General features: G+C 47.8%; 1 protein-coding gene and 1 long non-coding RNA gene across 7 annotated transcripts in view; one reads left to right on the forward strand and one right to left on the reverse strand.

Moving 5' to 3' along the window:
- PROM1 (prominin 1) overlaps positions 1 to 18,375 on the forward strand; it is a 200,683-nt gene that overhangs the window by 93,745 nt on the left and 88,563 nt on the right. For 5 of the 6 annotated variants that reach the window (XM_081812572.1, XM_081812571.1, XM_081812573.1 and 2 more), the window contains 8 exons: positions 716 to 787; positions 1,729 to 1,821; positions 3,805 to 3,858; positions 5,938 to 6,018; positions 6,108 to 6,176; positions 8,770 to 8,862; positions 12,178 to 12,293; positions 13,236 to 13,650. In XM_081812572.1, the coding sequence (XP_081668698.1) occupies positions 716 to 787; positions 1,729 to 1,821; positions 3,805 to 3,858; positions 5,938 to 6,018; positions 6,108 to 6,176; positions 8,770 to 8,862; positions 12,178 to 12,293; positions 13,236 to 13,290 (633 nt within the window). In that variant the 3' untranslated portion in view covers positions 13,291 to 13,650. Of the gene's footprint in view, positions 1 to 715; positions 788 to 1,728; positions 1,822 to 3,804; positions 3,859 to 5,937; positions 6,019 to 6,107; positions 6,177 to 8,769; positions 8,863 to 12,177; positions 12,294 to 13,235; positions 13,651 to 18,375 lie in introns of those variants that run through there. The other variant, XM_081812574.1, reaches the window with a different exon arrangement.
- LOC145720231 (uncharacterized) overlaps positions 14,046 to 18,375 on the reverse strand; it is a 92,164-nt gene continuing 87,834 nt past the window's right edge. The window contains exons 2-3 of the long non-coding RNA XR_014143091.1: positions 18,022 to 18,160; positions 14,046 to 15,059 (exon numbers count right to left, since the gene is read on the reverse strand). This is a non-coding gene — a long non-coding RNA (uncharacterized LOC145720231). The remainder of the gene's footprint in view (positions 15,060 to 18,021; positions 18,161 to 18,375) is intronic.

Consider the following 18,375-nt stretch of genomic DNA (forward strand, 5'->3'; position numbering starts at 1 on the left):
TTTTTTTAATTATTGAGATTAAATTTACATAGCATAAATTAACTATTTTAAATAAAGTGAGCAATGCAGGGGCGCTTGGCTGGCTCTGTCAATAGAGCATGCGACTCTTGATCTCAGGGTCGTGAGTTCGAGCCCCACTTTGGGTGGAGAGATTACTTAAAAATAAAATCTCTAAGAAATAATAAAAAATTAAAAAAATAAAGTGAACAATTCATTAACTTGGAGTAGAATCACCATGTTGCTCAACCACCGGTTCTATCCAGTTCCAGAACATCTTCATCGCCTGAAAAAAAACCCTCATTCCCATTACATAGTTGCTTCCCTTCTGCCCTCCCAGCTCTGACAACTACTAATCTGTGTTCTGCTCCTATGAATTTCCTGATTCTGGCTATGTCATATGAGTGGAATCATACAGCATGTGACCTTCTGTGTTTCATGGTCTTTCCTGGTCCCCTTTCATGGAGCCTAAAGTTTTTGAGATTCATCTCCATTATAGCATGGATCAGTACTTGATTTCTTTTTATGGTTGGATCATGTGGCTGGATAAAAATAATATGGTTTTATATGTATAAATACGAGTGCAGCTGTGGTCACCTATGTTGAGAGTTTCCAGTCTTACTTTATGGACCATAGCTCACCCTATTGTCTATTAGATATTGCTAAGGCTTAAAAATCCCACAGCCATGACATGGTTCTCTTTCCCCCTCTTTTGTAGATGGGTAAAGCTCCCACCAAAGTGAATCTTTTATCCTTTGCAAATGATCTAGAAGCAAAAGCCGACCATTTGGTGAGTTCAAACAGTCCAGTTCTAAATGCTGTAATCATTAGAGATGTCAAATGTCCGTACTATTCTTAGCTTCCTTATACCACAAGTAACCTTCAGTTAAAAGCGCCTCTCTCTCTCTCGGGCATGTCAAGACTTCCCACCAGCCGCCACCGCCGCGTGGCCCAGAAATCTGTGAGCACGTGAATGGTCCTGGGGTGGCATCAGGGTGCCCACAGGTCTCCTGACCTCTGCTCGTGGTGCTGGTGGCCTCACTGCTTTAGAACCATCTCTGCTTTCACGCCCATCAACCCCTCTACCTCCAAACACGCGCACGCGCGCACACACACACATCATTTTTCTCGCAGTGTAGGCAACGGGAGGAGATTCCATCTGGTACTCTGCGTCACCAATAGCAACTGGATAAGGGAAAGCAAAGACATCACCCGAGCCCCGTAAACTTCCGTCTTCACTTCCCCTGCTGGTTGGTGACTCGGTGGCTCAAACGGGCCCCTTTCACGAAGCAGCAGAGCATGGGGATGAGGAGCCTGGGCTCTGGAGGAAGACTGGGATTTTAAATCCTGACTCCACCGCTTCCTAAGGAGAGGAACTTGGACGAGATGTTTCCCCCTCTGTGCCTTAGTTTCCTGGTCTGTAAAATGGGGACATAGCTGCTGGAAAGCAGGCTTTACAGCAGCTCTGTTCTGACGAGGTGAGAAAGAGAGCACAGCCTCTGGCCCTCAGGAAAGTCTCCTGGCTTTGGGTGGCCGCTGAGACGTCATGGTTCTATGATTCGAGGTCAGGTGTCTTGGCGCTGCCCTCCAGGTGGTCCCCACACCCACAAGCGGACAAGGAGGGCTTCACGCTGGTCACGACTACCCTGCCCCGAGCTCCTGCACTTAGGGAGAGTGCTCCAGAGTCTGGAAGGATGGTGTTGACCTGTGTTTATTTGGTTCTCCTTGTAGCCCCAAGGAAGTTTGAAACAGTCCCTGAAAAGTAATGCACAAACCATTAGAACGATTCACCGTGGCCAAGTCATTCCTTTGGAACAGTCAATGGTAACAACCTACAACCTCTGGGGTTTCCCCGGGACCCGAACAAAGCCCATCTCACTAGCTGGCTTTCATTTAGACTAACCTCACGCGCGAAGGTCAAACCCAGCTGGCCTCAGGCTAAGAAACTGAGCTATGTTAAAAAAAATAACTTGCAGGGGCGCCTGAGTGGCTCAGTGGGTTGAACATCCGACTTTTGATTTCAGCTCAGGTCATGATCTCAGGGTCCTGGGGTGGAGCCCCAATTCAGGCTCTGTGCTCAGCAGGGAGTCTGCTTGTCCCTCTCCCTCTGCCCCTCCCCTCTGTTCTCTCTCTGAAATAAATAAAATTAAAATAAAATAAAACTTAAAAAAATAAAATAAATGATAGCAGCTGGGCTTTAAAGAAGACACATTTTCAATGTCACCACTCCTTTCGTGCCTTATCTCCTTGCCTTTTCCACTTGCCTGTGACCAGGTAGATTAACTCTGGGATTGCCCCACATACCGGGCTCCAGCTCTCTTGGCCTTCAACAGGCCCCCGGAAGCCAGGCACCTAGCTGGAAGGCTGATGTCTGTGCCCTGGACTCACTCTTACTTACTTGTTCTCAAATTCTTTTTCTCCAAACCCTGCCAAGAAATATGGGAAGGCAAGGGTAAGTCCTTTTCTCTCTGCCTCCTTTAGCTCAGTTCGCTGATCCGATGGGCGATGTTTCCTTTCTCCTCTCTCGTAGCCTCTGTTCTGACTTCCCCTTTCTTTTTCTTCTCGCTGCCTTCTGGCTTCTTTCCCTGAATTCCAGAAAGGTAGTTTGTAGCAGAGAAAGGACATGGGCTCTGGAGTCAGGCGGAGCTGATTTCAGATCCTGCTTCTACCTCCACCAAGTCTTAGGGCTTTCCGTCTCTCGTCTGAAGATGGTGGGAACGGGTCCCGCCCTGCGGTCACCTGGTTCCTGGAGATGAAGGGGCTGATGTCCCAGAGAGACTCTGTGAACAAAGGAATGATTATTAGGCTTGTGTGGGAAACCTGTTACAGAGTTGGCTTGCTCAGGTTTGGAGAAGCGCATCAGTCCACTCGACTCCAGTCTTGAAACCTTCTACAACTAGTTTTTACCATGTCTCTCTCTTTCTTTCTGTCTCTCTTTCCCCTTCTGACTTTCTAATTAGAGTATTCACAAAGAAAATTGAATTTTCTGAATTTTGTATGCTATGCTCATCCCAATTTTCTGCTCTGCTTGTTTATGCCTAGCACAGATTTGTTAACATTTTAAGCTGAATATTCCCTGTTCCTTAAACGCTTTCCTTCAAGGAGACACAAGACTCCTTGGCCTTCTCAGAGCTGGGGCAACCTGTCTACAAACAGGCAAATAGCTCTGTACATGTGACCTACAATCTAAACCAGGGTTTAGCAAACCATGACCCCCAAAACTACAATCTGTGGGCCAAATCCAGCCTGTTGCTTGTTTTTATAAATTAAGACTTATTGGAACACAGCCATGCCCCCTTATTACAGATGATTTATGGCTGCTTTTGGCTAAAAGGGCAAAGTTTACAGTTAAATTAAATTAAATTAAGTTAAAAATAAAATAAAATAAAATGGCAAAGTTCAGTGCTTTGGACAGGGTATGGCCCACAAAGCCTAAAATATTTACTATCTGGCCTTTGTTTTTACCACTCCCTGATCTAAACCATTCAGGTTAAACTACTCTGGGCAATTTGGGTGGAATTTCTTTTAAGGAGTTCCTGCTACTTTGAGCAAACCTGACTCAACGTGGTTTCTTGGGCACCTTGCATGGGGCGTGCTGCTCTAGAAGACATATCCTGATTTCCTTCTTCAGCTTTCCTGACGCCAGAGCTATCGTTACTTGAATCTGTTGTTTTTTTCTAGAATGAAACCATTGCAGAGTAAAGTCAGATCTGATGGCTGACTACGGGGAGGGAGGGGAGACACAGGCATGTGATCTTGCTGGTTCATGTCATAAGTTAGAAAATATTGCATATGTTTGTTCACCAGAGTACTATCTACCAAAGCATCAAGGAACTTCAACACAAAAGCAGCAGACTGGGGGTAAGGACTGATTTTTCCTTTTCTGTCCTGGGTGGGGCGGGTCTTATCATAAAAGCACACACAGACTCTCAGAGATGTTGGTTTTATAAGTATTTAAGTTTCAAAAAACAAACAAAAGGCTTGGCTATCTACCCATTTTAAGTGTCAAACTGGGTTTTCCTACCACTTGCTTTCTGCAAGTACGTCTCACCTTGGCACACTATTCGACACACAGGCGAAAGCTGTGTCTTGATGTGTGGGACACAAGCTCAGAAGATGCATGGTCGCTGTTACTGAAATAAGGCTACCTGCACAATCCAGTGCCTTCTGACCACAAATGCATTCTCACTGTTGGGTCCATGGCGGGCTTCTCCACCTATCTCCCCGCCCGGAGACCCAGCCTGAAGGAACAGCTCCTGTCTGGGCCACCTCATGTCCTCGAGGTGGAGGACAGGCAATCAGAGGGTGAATGGAAACAGGCTGCCCTTTCGGAGACTGCCTAGAACCAGCACTCTGCCGCTGTACCTACGTTCGATTGGCCAAAGCAAGGGACGTGACATGGCCGGACCTATCGTCACGGGGTGGGGACGTATGCCCCCGCCCATGAGAAGCCAGGCCCAGAAAGACATCAGTGATCGGGACCACAGGGGCCTCCCTGGGACCACAGACATCCCCACAGCAGAAACTGAGCTCTGTGGCTATGGTGTGTGCATCTTGTATCCTCAATGCCAATAGGCAACTCAGAAAATATTTCTTTATTGAGCAGACTAGGCTGCCCGTGAGAGGTTTGGAATGTCAGTCAGCCACAGTGGAAGACTCCGTGGTCCTCCCTGCGCTTTCCTCACAGCTGCCTTTGCAGACCTTTGCCACAGGGCTTCTTGCCCCATGCAGCTGGGTCTCCCGCGTGAACCGTGAGCTCCTTCAGTTTAGCTGGTACACTCCCTGGGCAACACTGAGTCTGCTACTTGACTGACATACCAAGACCCTGAGTTCCCCCTGAAGACTATTCTAGTAGGTTTACTCTGCTTGGGGACCATCACTGTACCTCTAATCACGGTTGTCCCATGCCAAGGGAAGCTGGAGACAGACTGGGGACTGCGCGCTGGTCCCTTACTACGCTGCACCGCTTACGTTCAGGGTGACGGTGGGCAGCTATGCCTTCCCCTTCACAAAGGGCCGGTGTGGGGGCGAGTTGGGGTGCAAATCAGCCCTCTACCCACTGGCCGGGCTGTGTGCCCTGAGGTCTCCGGGCAGAACAGAAAAGGCACCTTTTCTAATTTGACCAAGCTGCCAGGTGGGGATTCTTATCTGTGTGAAATAACTAGGTACAAATCCCAGGTTTTGTGTCCCCAGCCTGGTGACATCAGGCAGGGTCAGCCACCTCCCCTGTGAAGGGAGCCTATCACAATGCCTTCCAAGAGCCTGTTCATACCAGAGCCCCCCTTCTCCATGGGGGGTGCATTCAGTGCAGGCCTGAGGCCACAGGGGGTACGGGACCCCATCGTACTTAGTTCTTTTCCCATACATACACAGCTCCGATAAAGTCGAGTTGATAGATTAGGCACAATAAGAGGGGAAAAACAATAATCAATAATAAAATAGAACAATTATAACAATATACCATAATAGAAATCATGTGAATGTGGTCTCTCTCTCTCAAAATATCTTACCGTACTGAACTCCCCCTTCTTCCCGTGATGAGGTGAGATGATAAAAAGCCTGAGTGCGGGGCAAAGGGAGGGGAATGGCGTAGGCATGTGGCAGAGCATTAGCTACTATTGACCTTCTGACCATACGTCGGAAGGAGGGTCATCTGCTTCTGGATCCCGGGTGAAGGAAACTGTGGATAAGGTGGGGGATTCTTGGACTCAGTGAGGTGATTTGGATTAAGAGCTTGGCCCGGTGTCGGGCACAAAGTGAGTACTTGGTACGTACTCCATTCCTTCCCCTGCCCTCAGAGGGCTGGGCTGGTTCTGTGGTCTTCTTAACTAGCAAGTTGTGGTGGTGTGGGGCCGAGCTAACAGCACCCAAATCCACATGCCAACCATCTAGTTAAATCCCTTCATCCCTTGAGACCCTGTCGATCGCTGTGTTTTCCAGGTGAAAGTGGTCAATATCCTTTCCTCTCTGGATTCTGCTCAGGACTTCCTCAAAACCCGCATCTCCTCAGTTATTGTTGAAGTAAGTGGATGTGAGCCCGTCACTCCGTGGCTGCAGAGAGTATGGGATAGTCCTCTTAATGATTTTACTACTCTTTGATTTCTTTCCAGGAAAGTAAGAAGTATGGGAACACGATAGTAGGATACTTTGAACGCTATCTGCAGTGGGTCAAGTTCTCAGTAAGTAGTTTATCTTTAATGAACTTAAGAGGGCCATGTGCTAGGATAGTCATGTTCTAGGATAAAATCAGGAGGAAATAAAGTTAAGTTCCTAGTAATTGGGTAGGAGATAAGCAAAGGACCTCGAACGTGGGGACCGTGAAGAGGGGGCTCCTAGGACTCAGCACATGTCATCCACACTGGACCCCTTCTCAGGCCGGCCCACTGAGCTGGAGAACATGCCCTCACTTTCTCCCCCAGCTCCTTTGCTCGCCATTTTGGGGGTTCCTGCCACACTTGACTCTGTCTCCCCAGTGAACTATGAGCTCCCTTCAAAGCGGTGGTGTGTTCGTGCCCTGGGCCCCGCTGAGCCTGTCAGGTGGTTGGTGTATTAGTCTACTTGGGGTGGCTTGAGCAGAAAACAGAAATTTGTTTTCTCACAATTCTGGAGGCTGGAAGTCCAAGATCAAGGTGTCAGCAGGGTTAGTTTCTTCAGAGGCCTCTCTGCTTGGCTTGTAGGTGGCTGTCTTCTCTCTCTGTCTTCACATGGTCATCCCTCTGTGCATGTCTGTGCCCGAATTTTCTCTTCTTTTATAAAGACACCAGTCATGTTGGTTTAGGACTCACCCTGATAACTTCATTTGAGCTGAACTGCCTCTTCAAAGACCCTACCTCCGAATACAGTCACATTCCAAGAAACCGGGGGGTAGGACTTTTGTCATCTTGGGCTTTGGGTCTGCGTCCCTCTGAGGATTATTCCACTGGGGGAGAGGTGCGGGGGGTGGGTGGGGGATGGAGGGAGATGCTTGCAGCTGAGTTACTTGAATAACCTGGGCTGCGTTATGTGGGCTACTTGCTGTCAGCCAAGACAGGCTCTGAGAAGTCTAGGGACTCAGGAAAATTTAGACTACCCCGAGCAGCCTCGAGTGTCTCCTATCTATTCCCAGCCCTCAGCCGCATGAGCCGAGACTACCGGCCGTCTCGTCCCTCTTTGCTGCCCCACCCCCATATTCCAGCCACACCCAACTGCTTGATTCTCGGAAACATTCACAATTCTCCACGTGATTCCCTCCGTATCATCTCCCCCTCCCCAGTCCCCGCCTCCAGTCCCCACAGTCTGGGCCCTGAGCCTGGTTCTCCCTCAAGGCCCAGCTTTCTGATGTCTATTCTGACACCTCCTCCTGCCTCCCAGATGTGAAGACCTCGGGGTCTTCTCAGTGCTGGGGTGAAGGGCGTGCACACGCAGGTGAGTAAGGGCAGAAGAAATGCATTATCAACATCACCACCACGGCCACTCAACCCTGTGCGTCTCCTCCACCAGACCGAGGAACCACAGCTTGGTCATGTTCATATAAAGCAAATACCCTGAAACCCAAGTGAATCTGGACAGGAATGGTTAAGTCGTACAAGAGCCACACGATGGGAATATTAAGTGGCCATTTGTACAAAATGGATCAGCGCTATGCCAAGGGACTAGGAGAGATTTTTACAGGGTAGAAATAAGAGAGAAAAGAAAGATGCAGAAAAGCATACAGAATATGACTCCTACCCTGCTTTTTGTAAAACCAACAGTTGAAAAGCCCAGAAAGAGAGTGTACGGGGTTGTCTGAGCTTGGTAAAAATAAAGTTGTTAACATGGGTTGCCTTGTAAGGTATATATGGAAGAAAAGGGGAAGGTGAGTCCACCCATAAAGGAAAAGAAATAGGACACATCCCTGTCCCAGTGAGTGAACATCTAGCTCACTATATGCACTCAGAAGTTTTTTTTTAATGAATGACTATAGTTAATCTTAAGTCAATGGGATTGGAGCATCTGTTTGTGATTCATTAGACTTGTATGAGCACTGGGTGGTGTACGCAGTTGAAGGATTGTTGAACGCTACATCTGAAACTAGTGATGTACTATAGGTTGGCTAAATGAATTTAAATTAAAAAGAAATAAAATTAGTTTAATTGATTATTAAAAACTTGTTTATTCTCACCTCATTAATGAGTTCAGTTTTCAATCTTCTAAAATGGGGTCAGCAGGTGGCGCTGTTTCTGTAAACACAATTTTACTGGCACGCAGGCACACCCGTATGTTTCTGCATCCTCGGTGGCTGGTTTTGCCATACACAGCGGGAGTCCAGCACCTGTGACAAAAGTGTCTCAGCCTGCCCTGCGAGGTCGAGAGTATTGACTCTCTGGTCCTTTATAGAAAAAGTTGGCCAAGCCCTGGTCTAAATGATAGAAGTATTGTTTAATTAGCTTTCCATTTCTTCCCCATATCCTTTGTCAGATCTCAAAGGAGTCAGGCGAGAAATTCAGACTGAGCCCCTGTGCTGGAAATCTGGACTTCTGCATTCTCTCGGGAGCCTGGCAGGGTGGGCCTTATTGTTCCGAATAACAAGGGCAGAACTCAGAGACCCGGGCTCAGACAGAATCAGCACCTCGCTTTCGAGTACCTACTTGTATACACCGTGGAGCTCATCCCTAGCCATCAGCTCGCAGCTCTGTATCTGAGACGGTGTAGAGATCCTTTTTGTGAGAACAGGTCAAGGGTAAACGACACATCTAATTCTTGTGGATTTTTGTGGGCGTGGCTCAAAGCTCCCCTGTGTTTCTTACCCCACAGATTACTGAGCAAATTGCAGCCTGTAAACCCGTGGCCACCGCTTTGGACTCTGCTGTGGACGTCTTTCTGTGTAGCTACGTTATCGACCCCCTGGTAAGAATTTCATCTTTCGAAATAACGAAACACAATAAACTGGTCACTCTTCATGGTTTGTTGGCAGACTGTAGTACGCCCTAGGATATAAAATAGTTTTGCGCTTGAGTCCATTACTGTTGTAGAATCCAAGACCTAAAATCTAAAATTTAGATGAACGTGTTGTGATACCTAACAGGCTGGGAAAAGCCAAAGACCTAGCTGCTTACCTTTGTCTCTTACTAGAGTTATATTTATAGAAGTCAGGAGACCCTCATGAAGAAAACTTCTATTTGTCCAGAATAGATGGAAAGAGTGGTCACTGGTATGCATATTGCCAATATGTAAAAGGATTCTTAGTGCAACTATGTAGATACAGTTACAGATACAGATATAGATATAGATACATAACCCCAAAGCTATAGCAAACTTAATTTTTTTTAAAGATTTTGTTTATTTATTTGACAGAGAGAGAGAGACAGAGAGAACACAAGCAGGGAGGGGACGGCAAGCACAGGGAGAGAGAAGCAGGCTCCCCGCTGAGCAGGGAACCTGAAATGGGGTTCGATCCCCAGGCCCTGGGATCATGACCTGAGCCAAAGGCAGATGCTTAACCTCCTGAGCCACCCAAGTGCCACTTAATTTAATTTTTTATTTAAAACCCTTTGAGATATTACCATTGGGATGGTAAGTTCCAATTAATCAACTTTATTCCTTAGCTCTCTTCACTCCTCAATATACACTGACCATCTCTGCAAGCCAACCCTCTCATTTCCTCTGCTGGAAGCACCTCGGTGACTTCTTGTGGCTATCCCCAGCGAAGATCAGGGTCCTTAACTGAATACACTAGGCCCTGCATGATTGGGCCCCTGCCCATGGAGGCTACATTTTGCACTATTTGATCACCTTTCTCTCCAGACACACGTTTTCTTTCTCTTCTTTAAATCCATCTCGATGTCCCCACCTCAGGGCCTTTGCACATGCCATTTCTGCTACCTGGACTGTAAACCACATGCACACACACTCTCTCCCTCTCTCTCATTCTTCCCCTCCACACCCACAGCCCATCTGGCTAACTCTAGCTCTAAGTCCGCCATTGAGTGAGAACACAGGCTCTGGATTTGGACTGTACTTCTACATTTTCTGAACTCTGTGACTTTGAAAAACTATTGAATTTTCTGAGCTTCGTCACCCGAGTAGGGCTGTTTGATAGTTCAGTGAGAGATTATGTGTCAAGCCCTTGACGCCATAGCTGGTACGTTGACACTCAATACATGTTTGCTATTACTAGTGAGCAGCAGTCAGGTCTTAGCTCAAACATGTCTTTTTTTCCAGGAAGCCTTTCTGATCTTCCCACCTAGATTGAGCTCCCTTTTCTACACTCCCATAGAACTCTATGCTTTTCCTTTAGAGGTGTTATTGCTGTTTGAATTGCACATTTGTGTGGTTCTTTGATTAAGGCCTGTCCCCTGCGGCACACTCTAGACTCTCGACTCCCTGAGCAGAGGGCCCGTGTGTTGCTGCGTCCCTGTCATCTGGCACATTGCCTGGCATAGGCAATTGAATGAATGATGATCGGACAGCTGTTTGTCAAAGTACATCTGTATCGCTCCATCTGCCCATCTCCCTGTCCCACATCCACACGTCCATCTTTCTGCGAGACGGACCTTCACACCTGAATGGAAACACTCCTGCGCTCTCCCAGCCATGCAGACCCCAAGGCTTGGCTTCCTGGCCGCCTTCCCTCCTCCCCAGCCTGTTAGGGGCTTTGTGCTGCTGCTTGGACCCCCGCTTGCCTGAACCCTCCTTAGGCATCCTGGGCTAATCTTGTTGATTCTGAATTAATCTCGTTGCATCCAGTCTTCACCACCTGCCCCAGCTACTCAAATCACCCAACTATCAGATGCTTTCCACAAATAATTGGAGACCAGTGAAGGGGAGGCCTGGAGGCTGGTCAGGAAGATCGTAGGCTGGAGCTTTATAGCAGGGCGGTCTAAATAGTCAGAAAGAGCTCTGGGCATTGATTTTGCCAGGAAAACAGACTCCAGACTGACTAACATGTTCCTTTTATATCTCGATTGTTCCCGGAAGAATTATGGCAGCTTCCAGTAAAAGTATATGGTTGTCATCAAGCTCTAAAGCCTCTCAAAACAAGTTTGAAAGCATAGAAACGTGCCAATAAAAGAACGTGGTGGGGGGGGGGAGGGAGGAGAACAAATCTACTGGGAATTCTGGGCCAGGAGGGGCCACTGCCATTCGATAGCACATCCCATCAGGAGAAGAGCAGGATCGCAGTGGCTGAGCCATGAGGGTTGGGGTGGGGGGCCATTGTGACATCCAAGCTGCCTTTGCCTCGCGGTGGGCTGGGGAGCCGGTCCTAGTGTTAACGACAACATCCTAGGGCAGCGGCAGATTTTGTGCATTTACGAAGTCGGCCAAGTGTACGATGCTGGCCAGTGTATGATGCCCACAGGGTCATGCTGGTCGTTCCCAGGTGCGACCGTTGTGACTGGTGAGTAAGGTTACACGGCGTTGGGTGTCGCCCCTGCAAAAGCTAGCAGTGTGGCCTGGGGCAAACCGAGGACAGATACCCCTCTCGACGGAAGAACCACCACTCAGCTACAGCTGGTGTCACCTCGTGGGGATGGGGGCTTAGTGTTCGGAGATTGAACTTCAGCCTTTTCAAGAAAGGACATAAACCCAAGTTCCTATGTGAAATCCGACTTATGAATGTTGGCAACTACTTTTTGAAACTACTTTAAGCTGCCTTGTAGACAAAACAGGGTTGAATACAGCCTATGATCTGCCCTCAAACTGGCTAAATGAACTATGGAATGTTTGTTGAGAGCCTCGTAATTCTGCCTTTTCCACACAATACTGTTTTGGAATGAGGAGGCTGTGGTCCCCCTGTTCTGATGCCCAGCAAGGCCAGGAAAGTGAATTAGCACATCGGACAACTCCGGAAAGTGATTCGGCTCAGGCGGCCGGAGGGCTCTGCGCTTCTCCTTGGCAGCAAAGGGACGCCATCTGGTGGGGTCTTAGATTCAAACCCTTGCTTCTCCACTTTCTGCCACTGTTCCTCATTTGTAAAATCAATATAATAATAGGACCGATTCGAGGTTTTCAGAAAGATTTTAGGACTTACAGTAATATGTAGCGCTTCACACAGTGGCTGACTCGTATTTTGTTCACAAATGGTCTCCATGAACAAAATTAGGACTCATTAAAAAAATTGCAAAAGGAAGGGACATCCCCCCCCTCTGCCGCCAAGCAACTGCTATTTCCCATTCCCCATCTTCAGGCATGTAATCCTCCTGATTCTCTTTTCTTCCTTAGAATTTGTTTTGGTTTGGCATAGGGAAAGCGACCATATTTTTACTCCCAGCCATCATTTTCGCTGTGAAGCTGGCCAAGTACTATCGTCGAATGGACTCAGAGGACGTGTACGATGAGTAAGTAGACATTTCTGCAGAGTTTGGGGAGCGCGGTCACTTTCTAAGTGGTACTCACCTCAGAGAGCTTGCGAAAGATGAGATTACACTTGGTCTTTTCTTAAAGTAGGGGTCACCTCTGTTCAGGTGTCTTCTTTGTACCGACTTTCTTATGGTTGTTTTAGCTCTGTTTTCCCTCTTGCTTACTCTTCTCGGCATCCTTAACCGACCTTCTTGTTTCTTGTTTGCAGTTCCTCTGTCTTGGGGACTTGGCACTTTACTTTATAACTGTTTTTACCAGTTTTCATTTTGACTCTGTAGCCTACGCTCTGTAGCCTCTGTGATGACCCTGTATGCTTCATTTTTACTTCTCTCACTTCCCTCTCGACCTGTGTCTCTCCTGAACTTACTCTGTCAGCATCTGTATTAGGGTAAAAAAATGTGGGGGATGCAGCTGTTGAGCTGTAATAGTAATTTAAAAAAAATACTGTATCTCCCTTTTTAGTATCTTATAGTGCTGAAACTGTATTGCCAAAAAGTAAGCGTCTTCTTTTTTTAACCATATTTATCAGATGGGACTGGGGAGGTCATCATTATTAATATATGATGGGCTTATAAAATAAAAGGAATAACATCTTAAAATTACATAAAGACATTAGATATGCCCAGATAAAAATCAGTGCTGATGTCTCTTAAAATGAGGGCTGGCACATACAACGTCCTGAAGAAATACTTGTTGAACTAATGACATTTTATACGTTCAGTTTATTTATCTATAAAATGGTTGTTTCAATACTTGCTTTTAAAGGGAGCAGAATGTGAATATACCTTTTCACCTTCTTTGTAGACTTCACAAATTGTCATATACTTTTCATGACCGTTAGATTGCCTTTGTAACCCATGATGTAAATACTTCATCTTAGAGGTAACGTGGTGTTTTTGGTATATTTATTTTTGTTGCAGTATGGAAAATGGTAATATTGGTTTTCATAGACATCATTCTACTCAGACTGTATGAATAAAGTTTTTGGACAGATCCAACAGCACAGCACCTCCAAATACTGGAAAAGAAACACTTCCCTCCTGGAGTTTACAGAGTTCAGTGATTTTTATATTCAACATGCACTGACGCGCCAAAGAGTGAAAAGGCGTGTACACCTATTTTTTTTTTAATCTCTAGAAGTTTTGCTTTAATCATCTGAGCCTTCGATGAAAGTTTCAATATGTAATACATTCACCGAATTTCCAGTTTAGCTTTGGGAACAAGACATGAATTGTGTCCCATTTCCTTGCTTGGGAACTTAGACTTGTAGTTAGAGAACGCTCAGCAAATCGCAGATGTGCGTGTGTGTGAACAATAAAAGAATGATTTCAGAAATCTGACTCTAATCCTCTTATTGAAAAATATTCCTATATGATAAATACCAGTTACGTCACTGTGTCCTTTTCTCAGAGCTGCTGTAACAAATTATGCAGAGGGGGTGGCTCTACACAGAAGTGTCTTCTCTTGCAGTTCTGGAGGCCAGGGGTCGGAAATCCCCTTCCCCAGAGAAGGAAGACTCTGTTTCATGCCTTTCTCCTCGAGTCTGATGATTGCGACAATGCATGGCACTGTTGGGACACATCACTCCAATCTCTGCCTCTGTCTTCACAGAACGGAGTCTGCTCTTGTGTGCCTGGGTCCAAATCTCCTTCTGCTTCTAAGGAGTCATTGGATCAGGGCCCATCCTGATCAAGAATGACCTCGTTTCGCTTTCATCACATTTGTGAACAACCTATTTCCAAACATCCACAGGCTCTAGGCGGATACGAATTCGGGGGGGAGGGGCGGACACGGTCCAAGGCAGCACCGTCACACAACAGCAATAGCTAATACTCAGAAAGATAGGGGAGGGAGTTTGAAGGAGAGCTACTCTACACACAGAAACTAAGTTAAATAACCCAAATCACAAGAGACAGAAAAATGACAAATTTTACGAGACATGTACAAGATAGTGACTCACCCCCTCTTCATTTTACATTTGTCTTTATTTAAGAACATGTTAATACTCCACTGCTTGTGAGCAAAGATTGTCTCTTTATCTGACACAGTGATGCCCAGCCCCTGCCACACAATGGATTCACGTGGCTGATACTCAGGTCCCACCCTTAGAGACTCTGATATAGTTGGCTAGGGATGTGGCCCAAACATGTGGATTTTTACATTTCCCCAGGTGAGGGGTGCCTGGGTGGCTCAGTCGGTTGGGCGTCCAGCTCTTGGTTTCGGCTCAGGTCATGGTCTCCGCATCGGGCTTTGCACTCAGTGAGGAGTCTGCTTCAGATTCTTTCTCCCTCTCCCTCTGCCCCTCCCCACTCACACACTCTCTCTCTCAAATAGATGGATAAAGCTTTAAAAAAAAAAAAAAATTCCGCAGGTGATTCTAATAGAAACAGTACCCTAGATTAACGAAATCATTTTCTGGGATATATCCCATGTAATTCTCATGTACAACCTGGCTTGAGAACAACTAATACAGCTCTCTATGCATTTCATCCATAAGGACCCTGTCCCTCAGATAAGGTCTCAGAGAGCTGTGTTCTGCTCACTGATCGCTGCTCCTCATCACAGAGGTGCAGATGCAGAAGCGGCAGCCATTGTTGCAGTCCTGAGGACCAGCTGCATGGGGCTCGCACTGTCTTCTCTGTGGGGAGTCTGCAAGGCTGATGACACGGTCAATCCAGCGATCTTGCCCATCTTGCCCAGTCGAGTCTTTCAAAGTCCATTCTACTTCTTCATGACACCACCAGCTGAGAATGAGAAGGAATAGATAATGTCCACTGAATGTCACGTCCACTAGCCCGCTGTCAGGACCCCCTGGGCAGCATATGACGGTAAATGTCCCAGACCTCCAAAATACAGCAGAGCTCGGTCTCAAGGGCCACTATAGGGTGGCCAGAGCCTGCCACTCCCACACGATGGCAATTTCGCTTATCGGGTTGGGTCAAAGGCCACAAGAAGCCAGAAGTTGCCACAAGATGGCAGCAGAGGACACGTGTAATCTATTTGCGAAGCATGCCCTTAGCGCTAGAGGGTTCTTGCTTAATCTTAGAAAATCAGGAGGAATTTTACAAAGGAGGATAAACAAACGGCCAATAGATTAAAAAAAAAGAAGAGGAAAAGAAAAGAGAAAAGAAAGGAAAGGAAAAGAAAAGAGAAGAAAAGAAAATCAGATCATTGTATAGGCCATTTCAGTGTCCTTGGCATGCAGGTGGAGGCTCGTCCTTAGGGCCCATGCAGTCGGTGGCAGGACTGGTCTACACAGGCAACAGCACTGGCCACCATGCAGGCCTGAACAGCCCCGGCTCGGCCTGCACCTCCCCACGGGCATCCACGTGGGGTACAGAAGATGTTTCATCAGGTGCAGCAGTGGCCTTCCAGAACTCGCAATTCCAGACACGGGGGTCTTCAACATACGTGTCATTCGTCACCACCAGTCCGGTTGCTAGCGGGGCCAAGGACAGATGGCAGAGGCATGCCTGATACTTAAGGGTATTGTGTCAAGAAAGGCAAGAGCCTTTGAAGTCAGCCCACCGGTTCCTTCCAGAGCTGTTACTGGCACCCGCAGGGCAGCTGCACCCAGGGGACTCCGTCAGCTGGCGCTGAGATGAGCCTTCCAGAAGCCAGAGCCGCGCACCCTCAGACCTTCCTGGGAGCCCTGTCCAGGGAGCCAAAGGCTCGTGTGTGAGTAATCACGGGAGATACGACCGGTCCCTAGAGGTGGGGCACTACCTTCTTGTGTGAAGGGCACCTGCCTCTGGGACCTGACTTGCTGTTCTGGGATGTTCCGTTTCCATTTTTATGAGAAGTAAAAAACATCTGCTTTCCCAGGATCCGAGGGGGCCAATGCAGGCAGGGGACAGTCTGGCAGTCGTCCCTCAGCCCCTCGCTCTCCACAAGTGTCCAGCAGCCATCAGCTGCAGGGTGTCAAGTGCTGCACAGCGGGGAGCCTCGTGGGCAGAAGGAGGAGCCCCGTGGCCGCGGCGACTCTGGGCAGGGGTGCCTCCGGCTGCCAGAGGCATCCCTCAGCACACTCCCCTGCGTCAGACCGCGGGATTCCACCAAGATCCTTGGGGTTCGCAGGCCCTGGGTAGGGGGCCCATAGGGCTGCCTCCCGCACACCTGCTACCCAGGCCCCCAGGCAAACTGGGCAGATTTTCCAGCCTCAGCAAGTTACCAGGATGAGGCACATATCGTCTCCTGTCCCCGAACAGCCCAACTAAGTCCGCGCTTCCCACTTGCCTCGTGAGGTCTGTGGGGGGTGTAACTCTCCGTTGCTGTCTCAGGAATCCATCTCCAAGCCTCAGTCCACAGTCCTCCCGAGAACTGACCGGAGGCTGGCCCCTCAGGACTCGGCTCCTAAGCTGCTGCCGCCTGCTCTTCCCGGGAGCCCACGGGCTTGACGTCGTCAGTGCAGTCACCCCTTCAGGGGACAAGAGTGTGAGCATTCGGACATCCCTGGGGCGGGACAGTAAACATGTTTGCAGGCCCAGGTGAGCTTGCAGACAAACGATCTTTGACACTTTGTGCCAAAGAGATTGAGCAAAAGGCACTCGCCATGCCCAAGACAGGATCCTGCCAAAATGCATGATCAATATAGCTGCAGTTGGAAGTCTGACAAGGCTGGGGTTCTAGAGGCAACAACTGAATTTTGTTCGCGTTAATCCACAGTGGAAACACCCATTTTGGATTCACGTGAGGAAGAAATGAGTTTTCAGTGTGTAAAGCCCACAGGGTTGGGTGGTGTTGTTCTAGCAACTGGCATTCCCCAGCTGAAGCACTCGGCTACTGCACAGTCTCTAGGACCTTGTGAGTGGCACATAATCTGCCTGGGTTTCATACAGGAAATCTGTTTGTCAGATTAATTAAATTGATGACTTTAAACTGATGGTATTGACCTCCTCATCCCTAATATATACTCCTCCTCTCACACCTGAGGATTCAAAGTTTATATGAACGTGGGACAGATTAAGCACAGACCGGTCACTGACCTTTTAACAACAATCCCACCGTCTGCAGGAAGGATTTAGGACCAGCCTGGGAGGTGCATATATTATGGCAGGGGTCTAACTGCTTTGAATAAAATGGCTAAGAAAAATGTGAGAATGAAAAATCCTTGCTGCGCATCCACTTGCAAATATATCTGGGTCTGTGAGCTCCTGAAAGATTGCAGTTTATAATCAGCACAGAGGGACCCTCAGAAGGACTTCTTTCCGCCTGGAGAGCTCAAGTCGGATGTTGTCTGGAGGCAGTTGGCAGGTCTTCTCACTGGTCTTTTAATAATATTTTTGGGGGCGCCTGGGTGGCTCAGTTGGTTAAGCGTCTGCCTTCAGCTCAGGTCATGATCCTGGGATCCTGGCCCCGGGTAGGGCTTCCTGCTCAGCAGGGAGTCTGCTTCTCCCTCTGCCTCTGCCCCTCCCCCACTCTTGCATGCTCATGCGCTCTCTCTCTCAAATAAAGAAATAAAATATCTTAATGTTGTCCTGAAGTCATATGTGTCCATGCTCTAGGAGTGACAGCTGGAAAAACTTCAGACCTATTAAAGATAGTGACCAAGTTTGTGTGGAGACATGTTTCCCACCCCTCTCCAACCATCTCCAGTACCCCCACCCCACACTTCCCAGGGATGCCTGTTCCCTTTCTGCCTCTCCTTCCTTTCCTTCCTTTCTGTCCCCAGAGCCACGGCAGGCCAGCTGCAAGCTGAAGTCTCACCAGGATTTCTCCTCCTGGATTCTCCCAGAGTCCTGTACTCAGGTGGTATCAGGCTTGGTTTGGAGCTATGGTGTCACTTTTCATCTTTTTCTACCTGAGCAGAAAGCAGGCTGTACCTGGAGCTGGGGATCCAGTGCACCTGAAAGAAATGACTTTCGGTCAGTTTGCTCATTGTTAATTCAATTTAAAATAACGGCCACTCCTGTTACTGTTGTGGTAAAGATCTCTTGTAAATAGATGCACAATCATATTCAAATGACAGTAGATAGCACTGTGGTTAATCAAATGCAAATAGATTACCAAATTTCCATGGGCTTTGTGGCACCTTCGGAAGGAAGATTAGGGTAAGTACAC

The sequence above is a fragment of the Leptonychotes weddellii genome, chromosome 2 (assembly GCF_054177405.1).
Source record: "Leptonychotes weddellii isolate Sample4059 chromosome 2, ASM5417740v2, whole genome shotgun sequence".
Lineage (NCBI taxonomy): Eukaryota > Metazoa > Chordata > Mammalia > Carnivora > Phocidae > Leptonychotes > Leptonychotes weddellii.